Source organism: Mus caroli, chromosome 3 (genome assembly GCF_900094665.2).
Source record: "Mus caroli chromosome 3, CAROLI_EIJ_v1.1, whole genome shotgun sequence".
In the NCBI taxonomy this organism is placed as follows: domain Eukaryota; kingdom Metazoa; phylum Chordata; class Mammalia; order Rodentia; family Muridae; genus Mus; species Mus caroli.
The window spans coordinates 97834624-97853755 of record NC_034572.1 but is presented as its reverse complement, the minus strand read 5'-3'; the positions used below and the strand labels follow the sequence as shown (position 1 = coordinate 97853755).

At 41.0% G+C, this 19132-nt stretch overlaps 1 protein-coding gene across 3 annotated transcripts in view; it reads left to right on the top strand.

The window, feature by feature from the left end:
- Hipk1 (homeodomain interacting protein kinase 1) overlaps positions 1-19132 on the top strand; it is a 51755-nt gene that overhangs the window by 7515 nt on the left and 25108 nt on the right. For all 3 annotated transcript variants that reach the window (XM_021158974.2, XM_029474981.1, XM_021158973.2), the window contains exons 2-3: positions 5891-6968; positions 15150-15273. In XM_021158974.2, coding sequence (XP_021014633.1) covers positions 5893-6968; positions 15150-15273 — 1200 coding nt within the window. In that variant the 5' untranslated portion in view covers positions 5891-5892. The remainder of the gene's footprint in view (positions 1-5890; positions 6969-15149; positions 15274-19132) is intronic.

Sequence of the window (19132 nt, the reverse complement as noted above, 5' to 3'; positions counted from 1 at the left end):
CTGTGTCTAGCTTGTTCTCTCTTCAGCCTGTGTAGTCCTAGCTATCCTGGAACTTACTCTGTAGACCAGGCTGGTCTTGAACTCAGAAATCCGCCTACCTCCGCCTCCCAAATACTTGGATTAAAGGTGTGCACTACCACTGCTGGGCTTCTGCACTGCATTCTTGTTTTTTTTTTTTTTTTTTTTTTAAGATTTATTATGTGTAAGTACACTGTAGCTGTCTTCAGACACTCCAGAAGAGGGCGCCAGATCTCGTTACTGATGGTTGTTAGCCACCATGTGGTTGCTGGGATTTGAACTCTGGGATTTGAACTCTGGACCTTTGGAAGAGCAGTCGGGTGCTCTTACCCACTGAGCCATCTCACCAGCCCTGCACTGCATTCTTAAGTAGCTTCTCTCTCTTACCTTTTGTAAGAGTTGGACAGATCCTATTCTGACAAGTCTTTCTCTGATCTGCAACTCAATTAGACATCACTTTCAAACATGGCTGGCTGCTTCCTTCTACAAACTAACTTGACCTTCATTGTGTGATATTAAAGTGTTTACTAAGGGCGTGTCTATATTACAGCCAAGGGGATTAAAGTTGTGTGCTAAGGGTGGAGCCACACCACAACTAGAAACAGGTTTTTCCAGTAAACAACACAATCTTGGGCTTCACAAATGTGATCAAATGTCCTGTAATATATACACTCACTAATAATATATATAATAAATGAAAGCATGTTCTTTTACTTCCCTGTCTAATGTTAAGAATGTGTATCAGAGTGTATATTGGAGAATGTATACTTCCTTGACCATGTAAGTCAGGACTAATGACTGGAAGAACTCAATATAAGATATTGGTTTTAGGTTATTTAGGTCATCGGTTGTTAAATTGTGCCAGAGAGGAAAGATGACATTGAACAAAAGCAGCATGAATTTAGTATAGGTACATGGGGGAGGGGGTGAGGAAGTTACACACGCTTTTGGTCCCAGCACTTCGGAGGCAGAGGCAAGGGCATCTTTGAGTTTGAGGCCAGCCTGGTCTACAGAGTGAGCCTTAGGACAACCAGGGCTGCACAGAGAAACCCTGTTTTGATAAAAGGGGACAAAAGCTTTGAGAAAATGATTATCTTTGCTGTGACACCAAACCACTCCATTCAGTGTTACAATTTTTTAACTCCTTATAGTAATTGCAGTATGGAGTCTACGCTAGAGTAGAGAAGCTCTGAAATAAACCGTGTTTGAAAGCCTTTCGTTCCAGCAAAGGCCAGCTCTCTTTTGAGTAGTAAACACAAGTACTAAACAGCCTTTGCCTGTTAATTCTAGTTTGGGATTATTGCAGGGAGCAAATTTGTTATTATATCACATTAGTTGTCACTGGAAAGTGATTTTTTGAAATGAAACTTTGTTTATTGCTAGATCCAAGAGGTGAAACATTTCAGGAAGTCAGAAATAGCATTTGATTTATTGGGAGCTATCTTCTTGTGCACTGAAAAGTTTGTGGTTCAGAACAGAGCGTTCTATACAGGAAAATACCCACAGTTGTTAATTCTGCCCCATATTTTTTGGGAAATCTTACCTAGGAAGAGAATTGATCCTCATTTGCAAAGGCAGATTTGTGGGACAGTATCTGTGCCTAGAAATGACTTTTTAAAGCCTCACCTGAAAGAGTGGAGTATAAATAACAGTGTTGGGTTTTCTAGGCCATTTTGAGTCTGTGTTTACTTCTCACCTTGTTACTGAGGTCGAGTGAGTGTCAGCTACATGAAGAGTTTCGGTGCTGCAATATGTACCTGGGAGAACGGCTCATGAAATTCTGGGGTTTTTTCTTTTGTTTTTGGTTCTGTTTGTTTGTTTGCCTGGTGTGGACTAGGTGTGTTTTTCTGAGTAAATTATATTCAAAATGTCCTAGAACATGTTCTCATGTTCTCTCCCTCCCTCCCTCCCTCTCCCTCTCTCTCCCCCTCTCTCTTTCTCTCTCTTCTCTTAAGGTGAATTAAAAACTTGAAGTTTTTGCAATTTTGCTATAGAGTCAAAAGTTGGTGATAACATCATTCTAAAGATGTAATATTTTTTAAAGGCTACCTAGTTATGAACTTTACAAAAAAAAAAAATGGCCAAGAGTCATGGTGCCTGCGAATCCTGTGTTCAGAGGGTATCGAGAGGAGGAGCAGAAGTTCAAGGGCATCTTCAGGTACATTGTAAGTTTGAGGCCAGCCTGAGCTCTGTGAGAAACCATCGGAAAAAAACCGGAAACAATAAATAAAAGAATATTTGTGAGTTCTTTGCAGTGTGACTTTATGACCTTGTCTTTTTTGTTTTGAGGAAGGATCATAAAACCTATGCCAATCTCACAGTGGCCGCACTTAGCCTGATTCTCCTGCCCTGCTTTTCAAGTTCAAGGACTGCCAGTATGTGCTACCATGAACCTCTGCCCTTTTGTAGTTGCTGCAAACAGTAAATTTTATATTGCATAAATATTATGGTTGAATTTTTAAATTTCTATTTCAGTAGGGAAAACAAATCAGATGATTTACCTACTGTTTTTTAGTTTGGCTCAATTTTATGATGGCAAGTAATGCTTTGCATGTATTTTAATAGGTAAATTTAGTAAAGGAACTACTTGGTTTCAGGTTTTCTTTTTATATTTGGTTTTACATAGGTGATGAAAGTAGGCCAGGATGCTTTGCATATTCATGACTTTGTAAGTTGAAGTGCACTGGCCTTAGCTTTCAACTTGTGCTTTTTCTCTCTTTGAGGTTCATATAAATTATGGAAACTCTTGCTTAGAGTAAATTTAAGCACCATTTTAGAAATTGAAGGTTGGAGATATATTTTTTTCTTTGCAGCTGACTCCATTGCAGATAGCTTTAAGTTGTAATCAAGCACAGAGAAGTGCACACGTGTGCCCCCTCCCTGCTCTTTCTTTATACACAGTGCCAGGGATCAAATCCCAGTCCCATGCATTCTGGGCAAACACTATTTCAGACCTCAGCTTCAGCCCTATCAGCCCTACACAGTGCTTTTGATGCTCTGTAACATCCGTTGTCATGCCTCCTTCCTTTCTAATTGTATGTTTATTTACTTATGACTTGTAAAATTGTGCTATGTGGGTTCCAGTGGTGACTTCACCGATATCTTTTTTTTTCGAGACAGGGTTTGTCTGTATAGCCTTGGCTGTTCTGGAACTTACTTTGCAGACCAGGCTGGCCTTGAACTCAGAAATCCGCCTGCCTCTGCCTCCCAAGTGCTGGGATTAAAGACGTGCGCCACCACCGCCCGGCTACTTCACCCATATCTTAAGAACCATGCAGATAAAACAGAAGGACGTGTAAAGAAAAAAAAAAAAAACAAAGCGAAACATTTGAGAATACAACAGTTTATATACAAGTGATAGTGAGTTGTAGATAATGAAGTTGGTAGGCAGGAGTCCCGTCTTTCTTCCAGCAAATACTGCGTTTATGTTACACTAATAGAATGTGGAGGGACCTGGGTGATAGACGGGAAGAAGAAAACAGAAGGCAATTTATAGTGGAAGGGATGGCTGTGGGTCACTGAGATATTGGGGTGTGTGTGGGTGAGAGGAAGAGAAGAGTTTTGTGTTAGCAGCCTGATGGAGTTGCTTTGCAGGAACTAGTGAGCTGGGTATAGTGGCATATGCCTGTAATCTCAGCCCTCAAGAGGCTGAGGCAGGAGGAGGCGAGTCCAAGTGGGGATGCTGGCCAGCAAGGACATTCAGAGAGGTTTCTGGAGAGTCTGTGTACATGTTTGTGTGTTTGCAGGTATTACGGGTGTGTATGTAGGCTAGAGGTGGTTGTCGTGTGTCTTGTTCAATTGCTCCCCATCTGAGTTTACTGATTGAGCTAGACTGGACCACCACCAAGCCTCAGGAAACCTGTCTCCATCTCCCCTCTGTTGGGATTACAGGTGCATATTGCTGTGCCTGGTCTTTTTTGTGGGTGCATGCATCTTAACTCAGGTCCTCATCACCCCACTGATCTAGCCATCTTCCTTGCCTCTTGGTGAACATTTTTATCTCCACCCCCATGTACTGAGGATTGAATCAGTGCTTTGCACATGTTAAACTTTACAAGCTAAGCTAACTTTTTACCACTGAGCTATAGTCCCAGCTACTGCCACACCCACTCTTTCTTATTGTTATTTTTGTTTTTCAACTTTATTTTGAAACAGGGTCTCTCACTAAGTTACCCAGACTGGCCTTAAATTCAGTCTTAATTTCTTTTGATTCTCCTGTCTCTCAGCCTCTTGAGAAGTTGGGATTAAAGGCCTGCACCACAAGATCTGTTTTGAAGATCTTTAGCTTTAATGCCCAAAGAATGGAAAATTTCTGGGGGAAATGGGAAGAGATTAAGAAAAGAGGTTAAGAAAAGACTGCTTCTAGCCTGCTGTTTAAAAGCAAAGATGTCAAAAGTTCAATGCCTTCCTCAGCTACATAGCAAGCTTGAGGGCATCCTGGATACTAAAGGTCCTGTCTCAAAAACAAAACAACAAAAACAACCCCAGCAACAAACAAAAGCAAAGAACCCCTTGAGTATTTAAGGCAGTTCTTTTTTTTTTTTTTAAAGATGTATTTATTTATTATATGTAAGTACACTGTAGCTGTCTTCAGACACACCAGAAGAGGGCGCCAGATCTCGTTACAGATGGTTGTGAGCCACCATGTGGTTGCTGGGATTTGAACTCCTGACCTTCGGAAGAGCAGTCGGGTGCTCTTACCCACTGAGCCATCTCACCAGCCCTTAAGGCAGTTCTTAAGAGGCTGTTTGCATGGTGGAAAAAATGGGTGACTTGAATTATACTTAGACTATAGTTCAGCCAAGTAGTAGTCTGTGAAGAAAGGGGGAAGAGTGAGTATACATACAATGAGTATGTGCTAGAAGCTCCCGCTTTGCCTGTGTTGAATAGCTGCGTTCTCTGAATAGCTCCAAGAGGTGGCTATTGCTAGCGCTGGTGTACAGAAGAGGAAGCTGAGTGAGGCTCGTTGTCCCCTGGTTTTTGACTTGCGTGACTGGGTGTTTGGTGTATTCCATAAGTGAGAGAAAATTGAGTGCAGTGGAGGCTTGTAAATCTAATGTTGGACATACAAAATTTAAGGTGTCTGTCTTCTAATCAAGTGGGCATAAGATAAGACTTGGATAAGATTTGCAGATTTGGTGATAAGAGTAGAAAGAGGAGTGGAGAAGAGGAGTCTGGATTTGAGATAGAAATTTTTTAGATTTTTTTTTTCTTTTTTTGCAAGTGACATACTAGGTTATAATTACTGCAAAGAGGGAAAGTATAGGTCTAGGAAAGGGGTTTACTGTCGAGCTTCGAGGCCTCTGAAGTCCTGATGGCAATCGGAGAACAGATGAATGTGTGCTGGGGCTGGGTGTTTGGGTAGTCTTTGGGCTTACTGAGCTTGAGGGATCTGTGGGATATTCAGGGCAGTTGGACTGTTCTTACTTCCTCTCCCCATATCTTCTTTACATTCTTTACAGTTTTCTCTCCCTCTTTCTCTTCCCTCCCCCAACCCCCAATGTATCCAGCATGATTTCATGTATGTGATAAGTATGTCATGGTAAGACTGTGGGAAGACTGTGGAGGCCATTGGACAACTGGTGGGAGTCACCTGTCTCTTTCCACCATAAGTGTCTGGGAAGAAAACTCAGGTTGTTGGGATTGTCAGCAAAGCACTGAGCTACATTGGTTTGACTTGTACAGAGTAGTTAGCCGTTGCTTTGGCACAGTGTGGACACCATATGTGTGAATGGCGGTTGACACTGCGTTTGCCTTTGAGAGCAGGGAGACAGTACAGTGTGGTCTTATCAGCTACACCTGTCCTCACAGTGCTGTTGGTGAGCTTCGTATCGTGAGCCCTGTGGTCTCACTCTTCCTTCTCTCCATGTAGGTATGGCATCACAGCTGCAGGTGTTTTCGCCCCCATCAGTGTCGTCGAGTGCCTTCTGCAGTGCAAAGAAACTGAAAATAGAGCCCTCTGGCTGGGATGTTTCAGGACAGAGCAGCAACGACAAATACTATACCCACAGCAAAACCCTCCCAGCTACACAAGGGCAAGCCAGCTCCTCTCACCAGGTAGCAAATTTCAATATTCCTGCTTACGACCAGGGCCTCCTTCTCCCAGCTCCTGCGGTGGAGCATATTGTGGTAACAGCTGCTGATAGCTCAGGCAGCGCCGCTACAGCAACCTTCCAAAGCAGCCAGACCCTGACTCACAGGAGCAACGTTTCTTTGCTTGAGCCATATCAAAAATGTGGATTGAAGAGAAAGAGTGAGGAAGTGGACAGCAACGGTAGCGTGCAGATCATAGAAGAACATCCCCCTCTCATGCTGCAGAACAGAACCGTGGTGGGTGCTGCTGCCACGACCACCACTGTGACCACCAAGAGTAGCAGTTCCAGCGGAGAAGGGGATTACCAGCTGGTCCAGCATGAGATCCTTTGCTCTATGACCAACAGCTATGAAGTCCTGGAGTTCCTAGGCCGGGGGACATTTGGACAGGTGGCAAAGTGCTGGAAGCGGAGCACCAAGGAAATTGTGGCCATTAAGATCTTGAAGAACCACCCCTCCTATGCCAGACAAGGACAGATTGAAGTGAGCATCCTTTCCCGCCTAAGCAGTGAAAATGCTGATGAGTATAACTTTGTCCGTTCTTATGAGTGTTTTCAGCACAAGAATCATACCTGCCTTGTGTTTGAGATGTTGGAGCAGAACTTGTACGATTTTCTAAAGCAGAACAAGTTTAGCCCACTGCCACTCAAGTACATAAGACCAATCTTGCAGCAGGTGGCCACAGCCCTGATGAAGCTAAAGAGTCTTGGTCTGATTCACGCTGACCTTAAACCTGAAAACATAATGCTAGTCGATCCAGTTCGCCAACCCTACCGAGTGAAGGTCATTGACTTTGGTTCTGCTAGTCATGTTTCCAAAGCCGTGTGTTCAACCTACCTGCAATCACGCTACTACAGGCAAGTACAAAATACTGTGTTTAACATGCATAGTATAGAACTGTAACTGTTCTACCCAGGAGCCTACTTATTTCTAGATTCCAAGATGGCAGCAGGATTTGTCTCAGCTTAATGTGTATATGTGAAGTTCCTATAAGTAACACACAATTCTTGCTTCAACCCTATTTAGTACTAGCAAATAACTCACATTTAATTCTGAAGATTGCTGGCTGAATTGTGCTAGTATCTGGTTCATTCCTGACTACCATTACATCTAACTAACTTTTCCCACTTGAAGGACTGTACAGAGATCAATCTCCACAGATGTTGTTTTTCCTCAGCTCATACCTTTGTATGTAAAATGTTTTGGGAATATCTTTAGGTTTCACTATAAAAGCAGTTTATTCTGTTTTTTTTTTTTTTTCTCCTGATAGCAAAAATTGTATTAGATGATTGCTGTGGTCTTCTGTTTGAACATTCTCAACAAGATAGCTTAGTGATTTTTATTTCTAGATTAGTACTTCTAATACAAGATCCTTTTATGATATTAAAATTCTTATAACAGTACTCAAATGTTATATACACAATTTTGTGTGTACTATAACCAAGGCTTTAAAATATTCTTTTATTTTTCAGATCTTTATTTTATCTAATTATTAATCTTAAAAGAATCTGATATCTAATTTAATATATATAAATTGAATATTGATTATACAGGTGTCCAATCAAGAAATGAGCATGGGCTGGGGTACATACAGGGCTTGCCTAACCTGTGTGAGGCTGACTTTAATGCACCCCAAAATAAAGACCTCCACCAAAAATAAGTAGTTAACCACAAAATATGTTTTCTTTTTTTTCCTTTGAGGGAGGTATCTTTTTGGGGGGACAAGGTCTCACTGTCTAGCCTGGAACTTTCTGTATAGACCAGGCTAGACTTGAACTCAGAGATCTGTCTGAGTGTTTGGATTAGTAGATTTACTATCTGGTTTTTGTTTTGTTTTAAGATTTATTTATTTATTATAAGTAAGTGCACTGTAGCTGTCCTCAGACACTCCAGAAGAGGGAGTCAGATCTCCTTACAGATGGTTGTGAGCCACCATGTGGTTGCTGGGATTTGAACTCAGGATCTTCTTGAAGAGCAGTCAGTTCTCTTACCGGCTGAGCCATCTCTCCAGCCCCTGGTTTGTTTTTTAATTATTTTTATTTTGTTTATATTTTTTGTCAGTATGTGTGCGTCTGTGTACCAAGAGTGTACCTGGTGCCCTCAGAGGCAAGATCCAGTCCTCTGGACCTCGAGTTACGGGTGCTTGTGAGCTGCCATGTGGATGCTAGGAATTGAGCTTGGGTCCTCTGGAAGAACAACCAGTGCTCCTAAGCACTGAGCTATCTAGCCAGCCCCATCCCTAGATCCTCTGACTCTGAGGTCAGTCTACTCTGTAGCACTCATCAGGATGCCGCCCCTTGTCGGGTTGAGTGGTGTTACATTGTATGTACTTACATTTGTTTATCCATCTTTGAGAGGCACTTGGGTTGTCACCACCTTTGGGCTCCTGTGAGTGATGCTGCTGTGAACATTGCTGTCTGTGTATCTCTGTTCTTATTCTCAGGCCTATAGAGCGTGGGTAGACTTGCTAGGTCCTAGGGAATTGTAGTAGCTTTGAGACGCTACTAGACTTTTCCATTCCTACCTGCAGCACATGGGAGGCCCAGTTTCTCCATGTATCCTCCAACACTTATCATTTTCTATGTATTTTTATAGTAGCTCTCTTTATGAGTATAAAGGTCTCAGGTAGTTTTGATTTCCTAATTAGTGATACTAACAGTTTTTCATGCCCTTATACTTTGCTTGGAGGGATATTCATTCTATTCCTCTGACCAAATTTTCAGTTGATTTTGTTAAATTTTAGAAATTAAAAAAACCATTCTGGACATTAATAGATGTGATTTTCAAATATTGTTGTCTCTGTTTATAGTTTTTGAACCTGTGGCTAGTGTTTAATACACAGGTGTTCTGAGCCTTGGTAGAGTCTGGTTTGTCTGCTTTTTTCCTGTTTATTCTTCAGGTGTTTTCATTACAGATCCAGCATCATGTAGTTTAACTTCTTTTTGCTTCTCCAATTTTGGGCTTTTAGCTACTGCATTTAGCTATTTCATTTTGAGACAAGGTTTTGCTGTATAACCCTGGTTGGCCTGGTGTCAGTGACTCAGGCTGGCTTTGAACTCAGCACTTCTTTTTGCCTCAGCACTCATTGGAAGTGCTTGGATTGCAGGCTGGGCTAATGCACCTTGTTCAGTTGTTACTGTTTAAGGTGATGGTCAGATTTAATTCTCCATGGGATTGTTTAGTTCACACAATGACTTTTGCTCTAAAAACTGCTTGTTCCTCCACTGAGTGGTCTTGGGAGCTTTGACCATATATTTAAGGGGTCCCCCCCCCCGACTGCCTGTCTATAGGGTAGATTTTTCTATTTTTTCTTCAAAAAAAAAAATAGAATTTAATAAAAGTAACATTGACATAGTACTGACATTTAAATGATAGTCTTAATATATTCTCACTTAAAATTTTTTTATAGTTTTATAAAACTCTGACCTGTTTTACTTGCAAGGAACTTAGAGAGCCTGTGGTTTCTGGTTTCACGCCTCCTCTCTTGGCAACCTTGGCTAATTTTGAGAATTTCACTTCAGCTTATTTATGACTTGGGATATTGAGGATCCATCTACGTTTGCTCTGATCCCCTTTAAGTACACCCCCCCCCCACACACACCCCTTATAGTACCAGTGCACCACATGCTAACGGGTGTTGAAGGGCTGGTGCTTCCCCCCCCCCACCCCCCCACCCCCCCACGCTCACTTGACTGGGGAGGTTAGTGGGATCAGCTCTGCCTGCCTGAGTCTCAGTGTGTGCAGGTGCTCAGTAACTGTCCTCAGAAACAACCAAGCAGCTTTAAAACTGAAAAAGGCTGAGCAAAAGGAGATGCAAGTTATTTTACAAAATCATTTTTGGCACCATTTTTACATAAAGACTCAAAGCGAGTTGTGGGACAGAGTATCCTGCTTAGCCTTCCCTGATTGGCAATCCACATGACTAATTTTCAGTATTAGGTTGCAAGTCTTTGGACCTTTTCGTATCCTTTTAATTTTGGTATTGATTTTACAAAAAATAAGGTTTCCTAAGTTTTAAAGTGTTCTTCAAAGCTTCTTACAAATTTAGCTGTTGGCTTTAAGAATACTTTCAAGAGGAAGTAAGTTTCCTTCTTAAAAGTTCATTCTGCTCCGACACCATCACTGCATGCAACTCAGTGGCCAGGGGCTGTGACTGGGGCTAGGATTTTCCTGTGTGCTCTGTTGTCTCACAGTAGTACTTGATCCTGAGGCTGAGGCAGGAGGAAGAGCTAGCTGTGCAGGCTGACTGTGTGGCCCTCCCCACCACCAGTCTCTCCTCAGTGGGCCTTAAGCTGCCTCATATGCCTGTGTTGTCAGAGGTCACTAACACCTTAGATTCTTGTCTTTTGCAAATCTCTGTGAAACCCTTGGGGATAGTGAAGCTGCCTTCAAATCCAGCTTTCTCACCCTTCTTTTAAGTTTATGTTGCTTTGTCCTGATGATAAGTATGCTCAGCGACTGCATATTTGGCAGAAATTTGCCACACTGTTAGCCATAGGCATGGCAAAATGACTCAGGCCCTGGAAATGTTTCTCTAGCCTGCTGATGTACCCTGACTACTCCAAGCAAAGCTGTTGTCTTTGGAGCTTGAGTTTTAGGGACACAAGTTTGCCACACTTAACAGTCCCAATGCTTTTACTCTTTTAAACAAAGTAGCTAGCATTTATTTTAAGCTCAGATTACTTTGTTATTTATGGGCGGACACTGCCTAAAAGAGAAAAGTATAGCTTAATTTATCTGATACAAACAATCTAATTTCCTGTAACAGTGAAACTACAGTTTCAATTTAAGCCACAGATGCAGGAAGTCGGACTTTATGTAACATCTCTAATCTGGTAAATAAGTAGGTTTGGTGCCTCAGATGGGAAGAAAGAAACTGAGTGTGTGTGAAACCAAGCAGAGAATGATTTGTGCTCCCTTGCTGTGGATGCCAGGGAACAAGGGCTCTCTGACCTTGGAGGAGCTTTTCAGTATGAGGAAGTTGAAGTTCGATGAACCTGCGGGGGCTGCTGCTCTGCCACTGGGCTCTTGTAATTATGCCCAGTGTTTGTACTTTAAGCATGGGGTTGTACCCTCTAAGTTCTCAACCTTCCTGGTGCTGCGACCCTTTAATACAAATACTCATGTTGTGGTGACCACCAACCATAAAATTATTTTTGCTGCTACTTCATTACTGTAATTTGCTACTATTACGAATTGTAATGAAAATATCATTATATAAAATATCTGATATAAGACCCCCAAGGAGGTCACGACCCACAGGTTGAGAACCACTACTCGAGGGCTTGTGACCTACTACTTCCAAAGCACAATTGACCGCATTTTCGCCATCATGGTTGTCACAGCTCCAGCTTTCTCCTATCCTTGTAGTCTTTTATTGCCTTATGTTTACTATAATCTTAGAGCTGAAACAGATGAGTAATTACCTAACTCTTCCTTTTTTAAAATTTTATCTTATTTTTGAGACAGAGTCTCAGTTATAGCTGGGCTGGCCTTAAACACTCATCCCTCCTGCTTCTGTTTCTTTCCTAAGTGCTGAGACCACAGGTGTGTACTTGGCTCACCCTTCTTATACAGAGTAGGACCAGGGTTTTCATGTCCATAGGATCAAATGCAGGGCCTTGTGCTTGTTAAAGATGGTCCCTACCACTGAGCTATCCCTCCATAGATTTTATATTGAGAGTGGAGAGAAATTAAAGCCAAGAGGAAAATACTGTGAAACTTGGAGGTTAATGATGTCATTTTCCAGTAAAGGGGAAATGCTCCCTCCTCACATCCTAGAAGTGAAGGTGAATATTTATAGTTTTAGGTCCAAGTGATGAAAACACCCAGTGAAGCTTTCTTTTTCTTTTTCCTTTACTTATTCTTTGCCTGCCTGCCTTCCTGCCTTCATTCCTCACCCCGCCCCAGTCCACTTTTATCTGTATACGTTTCCATTAGTTTAAATCCTGCAGTTTTCTGTGGTCCTTGCCTCTGAGTAAGGGAGAGCTGTTGTCAGGGCTGAGCTCTCCCAAGAGTCCTTAGCTGCTTTTGTCATTCCAGAACCAGCCAGAACCAGCCAGAACCAGCCAGAACCAGGAGACTGGAAGATTCCAGATTCCACCTGATCTTCCTTTGTTTTGTTGTGTTTTGTGTTGGAAAAGCTGGGGTTACTATTAAGCTGTGTTTTTTGGCCTTTCCTCCTGATCTACCTTTTCAAAACTGTCTTCTTATAAGATGGAACCGTTAAATCCACCCGCTGCTCAGTTGATGCTTTGGAATGTTCTCAACCCAGTTTTTATTTTGGCACCAAGCCGTGTCCACTTGCCCTGCCAGCTATTTCTGGTGTTGTCATGAACTTGGAAATTAATGTTGCTGCACACTGAAAGTCAGACATTTTTTTCCTTTTCACTTTTAGAAAAGCTTTTATATTTTTTCCTGGGTACTCTCATTCTCAGCTTTATTAATGCTCCTATCAGGTTTGTGTGATCATAAAGGCATACTATAGTGGTTGGGATTTAATTGAACTGTGAAGTTGCATCCGTCATAAATGGCTGCAGTTGCTTGCAACATCGTACAACACCTTTCTTTCTTTCTTTCTTTCTTTCTTTCTTTCTTTCTTTCTTTCTTTCTTTCTTTCTTTCTTTCTTTCTTCCTTCCTTCCTTCCTTCCTTCCTTCCTTCCTTTCTTTCTTTCTTTCTTTCTTTCTTTCTTTCTTTCTTTCTTTCTTTCTTCCTTCCTTCCTTCCTTCCTTCCTTCCTTCCTTCCTTTCTTTCTTTCTTTCTTTCTTTCTTTCTTCTCCTTTCTTTCTTTTGTTTCTTTGGTGTTTTTGTTTGTTTTTTGTTGTTGTTTTACAGACAGGTCTTAGAGCTACATTGTAGACCATAGACCAGGCGGGCTTCAGATTTGCAGTGATCTTCCTGCTGGAATTACAGGAATGTGCAAGCATACCCATTCGCGGTATACCTTTTGAGGGTTGTTTGTTTGTTTGTTTGGTTGGTTAGTTGTATTTTTTAGTGAACAAAACTGAAGTTTCTATCAAATGCTACAAAAGCTGCTATTAGCTGTTCTACTCTAGCTGTCTAGTAGAATGAGTTTCAAAGGCCTAGATTTTCTACTATTTCAAGGTAAGGATCAGAAAATGGCTTAGAATCTCTGGAGTTTCCCATTCTACCTGTTTCCTAAAGATATTGATATTTGATTGCTTGTAGAAGCTACCTTTTGGGGAAAATATCCTAGCTAAGTCATGGTGATGCATGTTTATAGTCCTAGCGCTAAGGAAGCCAGGAGAATCCCAAGTTCAAAGTTATACTGGGTCATAAACAGTGTGGCTACACAGCAAGACCCTGTTTCAAAATATCAAAACAGTAGACAAGAAAAGCCCAACCACAATAGTAATCAGTGGGTCTTTTGTTGTTTTTCTGATACAGGGCTTACTTGTGTAGCCCTGGCTGTCCTTAGAACTTGAGCTGTAGACCAAGCTGGCCTTGAACTCAGAGATCCACCTGCCTCTGCCTCCCAAGTGCCAGGATTAAAGGTGTGTGCCACCACTGCCCAGTGGGTGCTAAGATTTCAGTGGTTTTGTTTGTTTAATTTGTACATGGGGGAACATGTATCTGGAGGTCAGAGGATAACTTGTGGAGGTGTTTCTCTCCCACCATGTACACTTCTGGGCTAGAACTCAGGTCTACAGGCCTGACTTTTCTTTTGATCCATCTCACATTGTGTGCACCGTCATCTTAATCATCATCTGAGAAAGCCCATTTATGCATGCCACCATTCCAGATACATTTATGGAGATGTGAATGTAAATACCTTTTATGTATTGAAAGTTAGCATGGTATATTTAATTCTGGAGTCAGATTTCTTTTTTTTTTTTTTAAGATTAATTCATTTATTTATTATATGTAAGTACACTGTAGCTGTCCTCAGACACTCCAGAAGAGGGCGCCAGATCTCTTTACGGATGGTTGTGAGCCACCATGTGGTTGCTGGGATTTGAACTCTGGACCTCTGGAAGAGCAGTCGGGTGCTCTTACCCACTGAGCCATCTCACCAGCCCCAGATTTCTTTTTTTTTTTTTTTTGGTTTGTTTGTTTGTTTGTTGTTTTTTTTGTTTTTTGTTTTTTTTTGAGACAGGGTTTCTCTGTGTAGCCCTGGCCGCTCTGGAACTCACTTTGTAGACCAGGCTGGCCTCGAACTCAGAAATCCGCCTGCCTCTGCCTCCCAAGTGCTGGAATTAAAGACGTGCGCTACTGTGCCCGGCTGGAGTCAGATTTCTGAGTCAACTTTATCAGTTACTAACTGTAGTTTTAGGCAAATCTGTGCTTGTTCTGTTTCCTGCTCTATCAATGGTGGTGATAATTTCACTTCAAATGTACTTGAAGCATTATAAATGAAAATGAAATTTATAAAAGTATAGTTTCAAGACTCACAATCATGGAACTCTAATAATAGTTACTTTATACCTAACATTTACATATGCATATTGTGGGCCAAGCCCTTGCCCAAGACTTTACTAATTTACTTAAACTTTGTGGTGACTTTGTGTGCTACTGTCTCCATTGTCTATCAGGAACCCAAGACACAGAGTGGAAGGTAAATGGTGGCAGCTATTAAGTGATGAGCTCAAGTTCAAACTCTCTCAGGGTGGCTTTTGAGTCTGCTGCAAGTATTATCTTCTCAGAGATCATTTTTATGAATGAAGATAGTAAAACAACTAAGGTGTTCAGAAGAAAAATTATGATCTTATATATATAATTGTAATATTAAAAAACAGATATTAATATGCTCAATTATGTGGCACTGTCATGAACTCCAGTGGAATTATGGGATATGTAGATTATGTTCTATATTATCTTTCTGCAGTTCAAAACCTGTGAATTCTGAAACACATCAGGCCGTAGAGTTTTGACTCTATAGTTGTGTACTGATGGTTGGTTTCCAGTCCCTTGAACAAGTATGTCTGTTGCTGACACTGCAGCAGAATTTAGTTACCACAGTTAATTTCCCCAAGTAATGTTTGTTATTTTATCCAATATCTTTGTGTTTTGCTATAGAGCGCCTGAAATTATTCTTGGATTACCATTCTGTGAAGCTATTGACATGTGGTCACTGGGCTGTGTAATAGCTGAGCTGTTCCTGGGATGGCCTCTTTATCCTGGTGCTTCAGAATACGATCAGGTAAGAGTGCTTATTTGTATGGACATGGAAGGCACCACCCCTTCAGATTGCACAGGTCCACACATACAGAGAGTGCTTTCACAACAATTTGAAAAACAGACCACACAGCCCAGGAATATTGAAAAAATTAAGGGTGTCCGAAGTACATAAAATAGATGTTGACAAATTGTCTATTATTACCTACAAACATACTCTCTTTTAAAAATACTTCTCTCTCTCTCCTTTTTTTTTTTTTTTTTTTTTTGAGGTTGTAATTACATCATTCTCCTTTACGAATCTAGTCCTAAAGCTTAAAGCTTTCTGAAAACTTACCAAATGACCACCTGTGATGCGGTTTTTTTTTTGTTTTTTTTTTTGAGACCAGTCTCCCTGCCTAGCCCTAAGACTCACTGTGACTTTGTAGACTAGGCTGAGGGATAGGATTAGAGACCTGAGCCATTCTTTTTTTTTTTTCTTTTTTTTAAGATTTATTTATTTATTATATGTAAGTACACTGTAGCTGTCTTCAGACATTCCAGAAGAGGGCGCCAGATCTTGTTGCGGATGGTTGTGAGCCACCATGTGGTTGCTGGGATTTGAACTCTGGACCTTCGGAAGAGCAGTCGGGTGCTCTTACCCACTGAGCCATCTCACCAGCCCGACCTGAGCCATTCTTAAACAGAAACTCAAACATGACAGTGCAGTGCTAAACCCTAACTTGGTGTGTACTGTGCTGTTGTAGCCATCTGGCAGACACCTCTTGGTGATGATAGACTTAACTCAAAGGGCAGTGTGCACCACTTAAGATGTTGTGTGCCAATAAGCACTTGTCTTGTTGATAGCTAGAAAAACTTGATCTCTTGTGCTATGTGGTAATGACCTCTTTATAGTTTTGGTAAGGTTTCTGCCTTAACACTAGGCGATAAGCAGCTAAGTTTGGGGGATCCAAATCAGGGCAGAGATGAAGCTTAAGTGACAGTGCACTTGTCTAGCTACCATGTGGGAGAGCTGAATTTGATACCCAACGTTGGTTTGGAAGGGGGATGTGCAAGACTGACTATAATACAGGATGGAGCACTGGTGCCTTCGTCCTGGTGTGGTTCAAGGGTTGGTCAGCTGTAGTTGTTAGTGCGATAGATTCTAGAGAAAGAAATGTGCTAACAGTGATTAGGTAGAAGAAAAGGAGTCTAATTGTTACTGAAGGTTCAAAACTTTTTTTTTTTTTGGCTAGGCGGTAGTGGCACACACCTTTATTCCCAGCCTTTGGGAGGCAGGGGCAGGTGGATCTCTGAGTTCTAGGCTAGCCTGGTCTACAGAGTGAGTTCCAGAATACCCAGGTCTATACAGAGAAACCCTGGCTTGAAAGCAAAAACAATTTTTTTCCTCTACCACTCATTTGATCTAGAGTTATGTTTTCATCTCTGTGATAAACAAGCATTTTATTTTCTATTTCCTATGATTGGCATTCTCCTAGCTCTGTACTGATTAATTCTGATTTAGTCAACTGTACCTTATGAGTTCAGAGATGAAAATGAAGTAAGGCTTACCTGGAGTTCGGGGACTTGGACTCACTCAGAGCTTTCATTATTTTATTACACGTTAGATCCTGAAGGCTGTGTTGCAGATTAACTCTCTTCTGACACAGGTTCTATGAGAGCCATCGTCTGAGGTAGAAAATAGCTTTTGAACTTACGGTGGTGTAGAGACTGGCCTTGAATTCCTTTTCCCCTGGCCTCTCCCAAACCCTGGATGGGTGTGTGCCACCAACTGATGAACTGAAAAAGTAATGCTAATATGTAAGGTGAGCTACTGTTTCTGAAGAAATTGAACCATCATTCAAGAAAGTTTGGCTGTGGAAATAATTTCAATTCCCATTTCTTGCTCTTAAAAAAAAAAGGCTGCACAATAATCGTCAGCTCTTTAATAGCAAAGACTTGCAGTTCACTAGTCTGCAGGTGCATACGCTGCTGTTTTGTTGTTGTTGCTGTTTTGTTTTTTGGGTATTTTTGGTGTTTGAGAAATAATTATTTGTAATTAGAAAGTAAAAAGGCAAACCCTTTTCTCTTACCATTGAACTGTCTCCTTTTTGAAGCAACTTGGAATGAGTTATGAAATAGGTTGTTCGTAAGTAACCAGTTATGTTGTGCTTTGTAAGTTTTTAATCTTTCCTACCTTGCAAGAAACAAACTGGCTTTCTAATCTACAAGAAAAAAGTACAAGGGATAGGAAATGATGCACATTCATGATCTCGATGGACTCAGAACATTCCTAGTCCTTTTAAAACTCTTTTGAGAATATAACGGAAGCTGTTGATTCTGCCCACCAAATAGACACACTTTGATTTGCACATCTTGAGGGGATTCGTGGATCCTGCTCTAAGCAATTATAGCCTCCAGGAATGCAGTTCCTAGCCTAACTATTGTGTAGCACCAGCTCAAGTGTCATAGCGGTCCTAGGAAGTGGAAACAAGAACAATTGGATTTAGAAGCAGAGATAGTCATCAGAGCTTTCCTTGTAAAGAAAGGATATGGTTGGTCCTTGTGTAAATTTCTGTGCAATTTGTTAATGGGAGGTAGGAGGAAGTAGTTTGCCTGGGCCAAATAAATAGGATGCTGCTGGCGAGCAGGATTTGGGAATAGATTATTTTGGTCCATCTGGGCAATACAAAAGGATTCATATAGCAGGGTCCAACTAAGATTTTTTGTTTGCTTTTATAAAAATAATGATATAGAGTTAGAATTTACATACTGTCAAACATTGACGTGTACAGGTTGGTGGGTTTTTTTTAGTGTGTTTACAGGAATCCACAACCATTATCAGTTTTAGAACATTCTGTCATTGGATGACATCTGGAATCTGTTAGCTGTTAATTTTATCCTCCAAACTTTTCAGTTTCTCTTAGTTCTATACAAGTACTAATCTATTCTTTCTCTCTATAAATCTGCCTACTCTGGCATATCATAAATATTCATCACATGGAAAGTGTGCTGTTGTGTGACACACATCCTTTACTTGTATCAGAGCATTGCTTTCTATGGCTCAGTGATGCTTCATTGCGTGTTCACACCACGAGTTGTCTGTTAGTAGCCTGCCCATGAGTACTGCTTCTGAGTAAATATCCAGTGTCCATCTTTCCTTCCTTTTTCCCCTTGGTTTAATAGTGCTACATACAACCTTATACATGTAGGTAATTATTCTGCCAAATGAGCAAAATCCTACATTTTCATATGTAGCTTGGAGTGGAATTGCTAGGTCACAGAGTAGCAGTACTTCCCTTTCTGAAGGGCCACTAAATATTTTGGAAAGAGACCTCAACATTTCAGCAGCAATACCTGAGTGTTTCCATTCTTCCCAGGTAGACAGTATGTAGTTTTGCTTTTTCTAAGATTAGCTATCTTTGTGAATGTGTTCTGTTGTCACTTAGATTTGCACTTCTAAATAGTTAGTGATGCTGGACATTGTTCTCCATGCCCTTCTTGATCATTGGGATATTTTATGTCTGTTTAGGTTCATTGCTGATTTTTTTTACTGTGGTTATTGGTTTTTAGTTGTTAAGTTGTAGTTCTTTCTACTCTGTATTAACCATTGCCAAATGGGATTTTCCCATGCCTCCTTCCACTCTGTGGGCTCCTTTTCAGATTGATGATGGTGTTTGGAACACAAATATTTTTTACTTTGATGCTTAGTTTGCCTGTCTTTGCTTCTTTTGTTTGTACTTTATGGTATTATAGCCAAGAAATAGTTGAAAAAAAACCAAACAAACTAGTATTATACAGCTTCCATATTAGTTTTCTTCTGATAGCATTATAATTCTAAGTTCTTATATTTAGGGTCTTTGATCCACCCAGGATTTGGGTTAGTGTAGGAACTCATTGAGGAG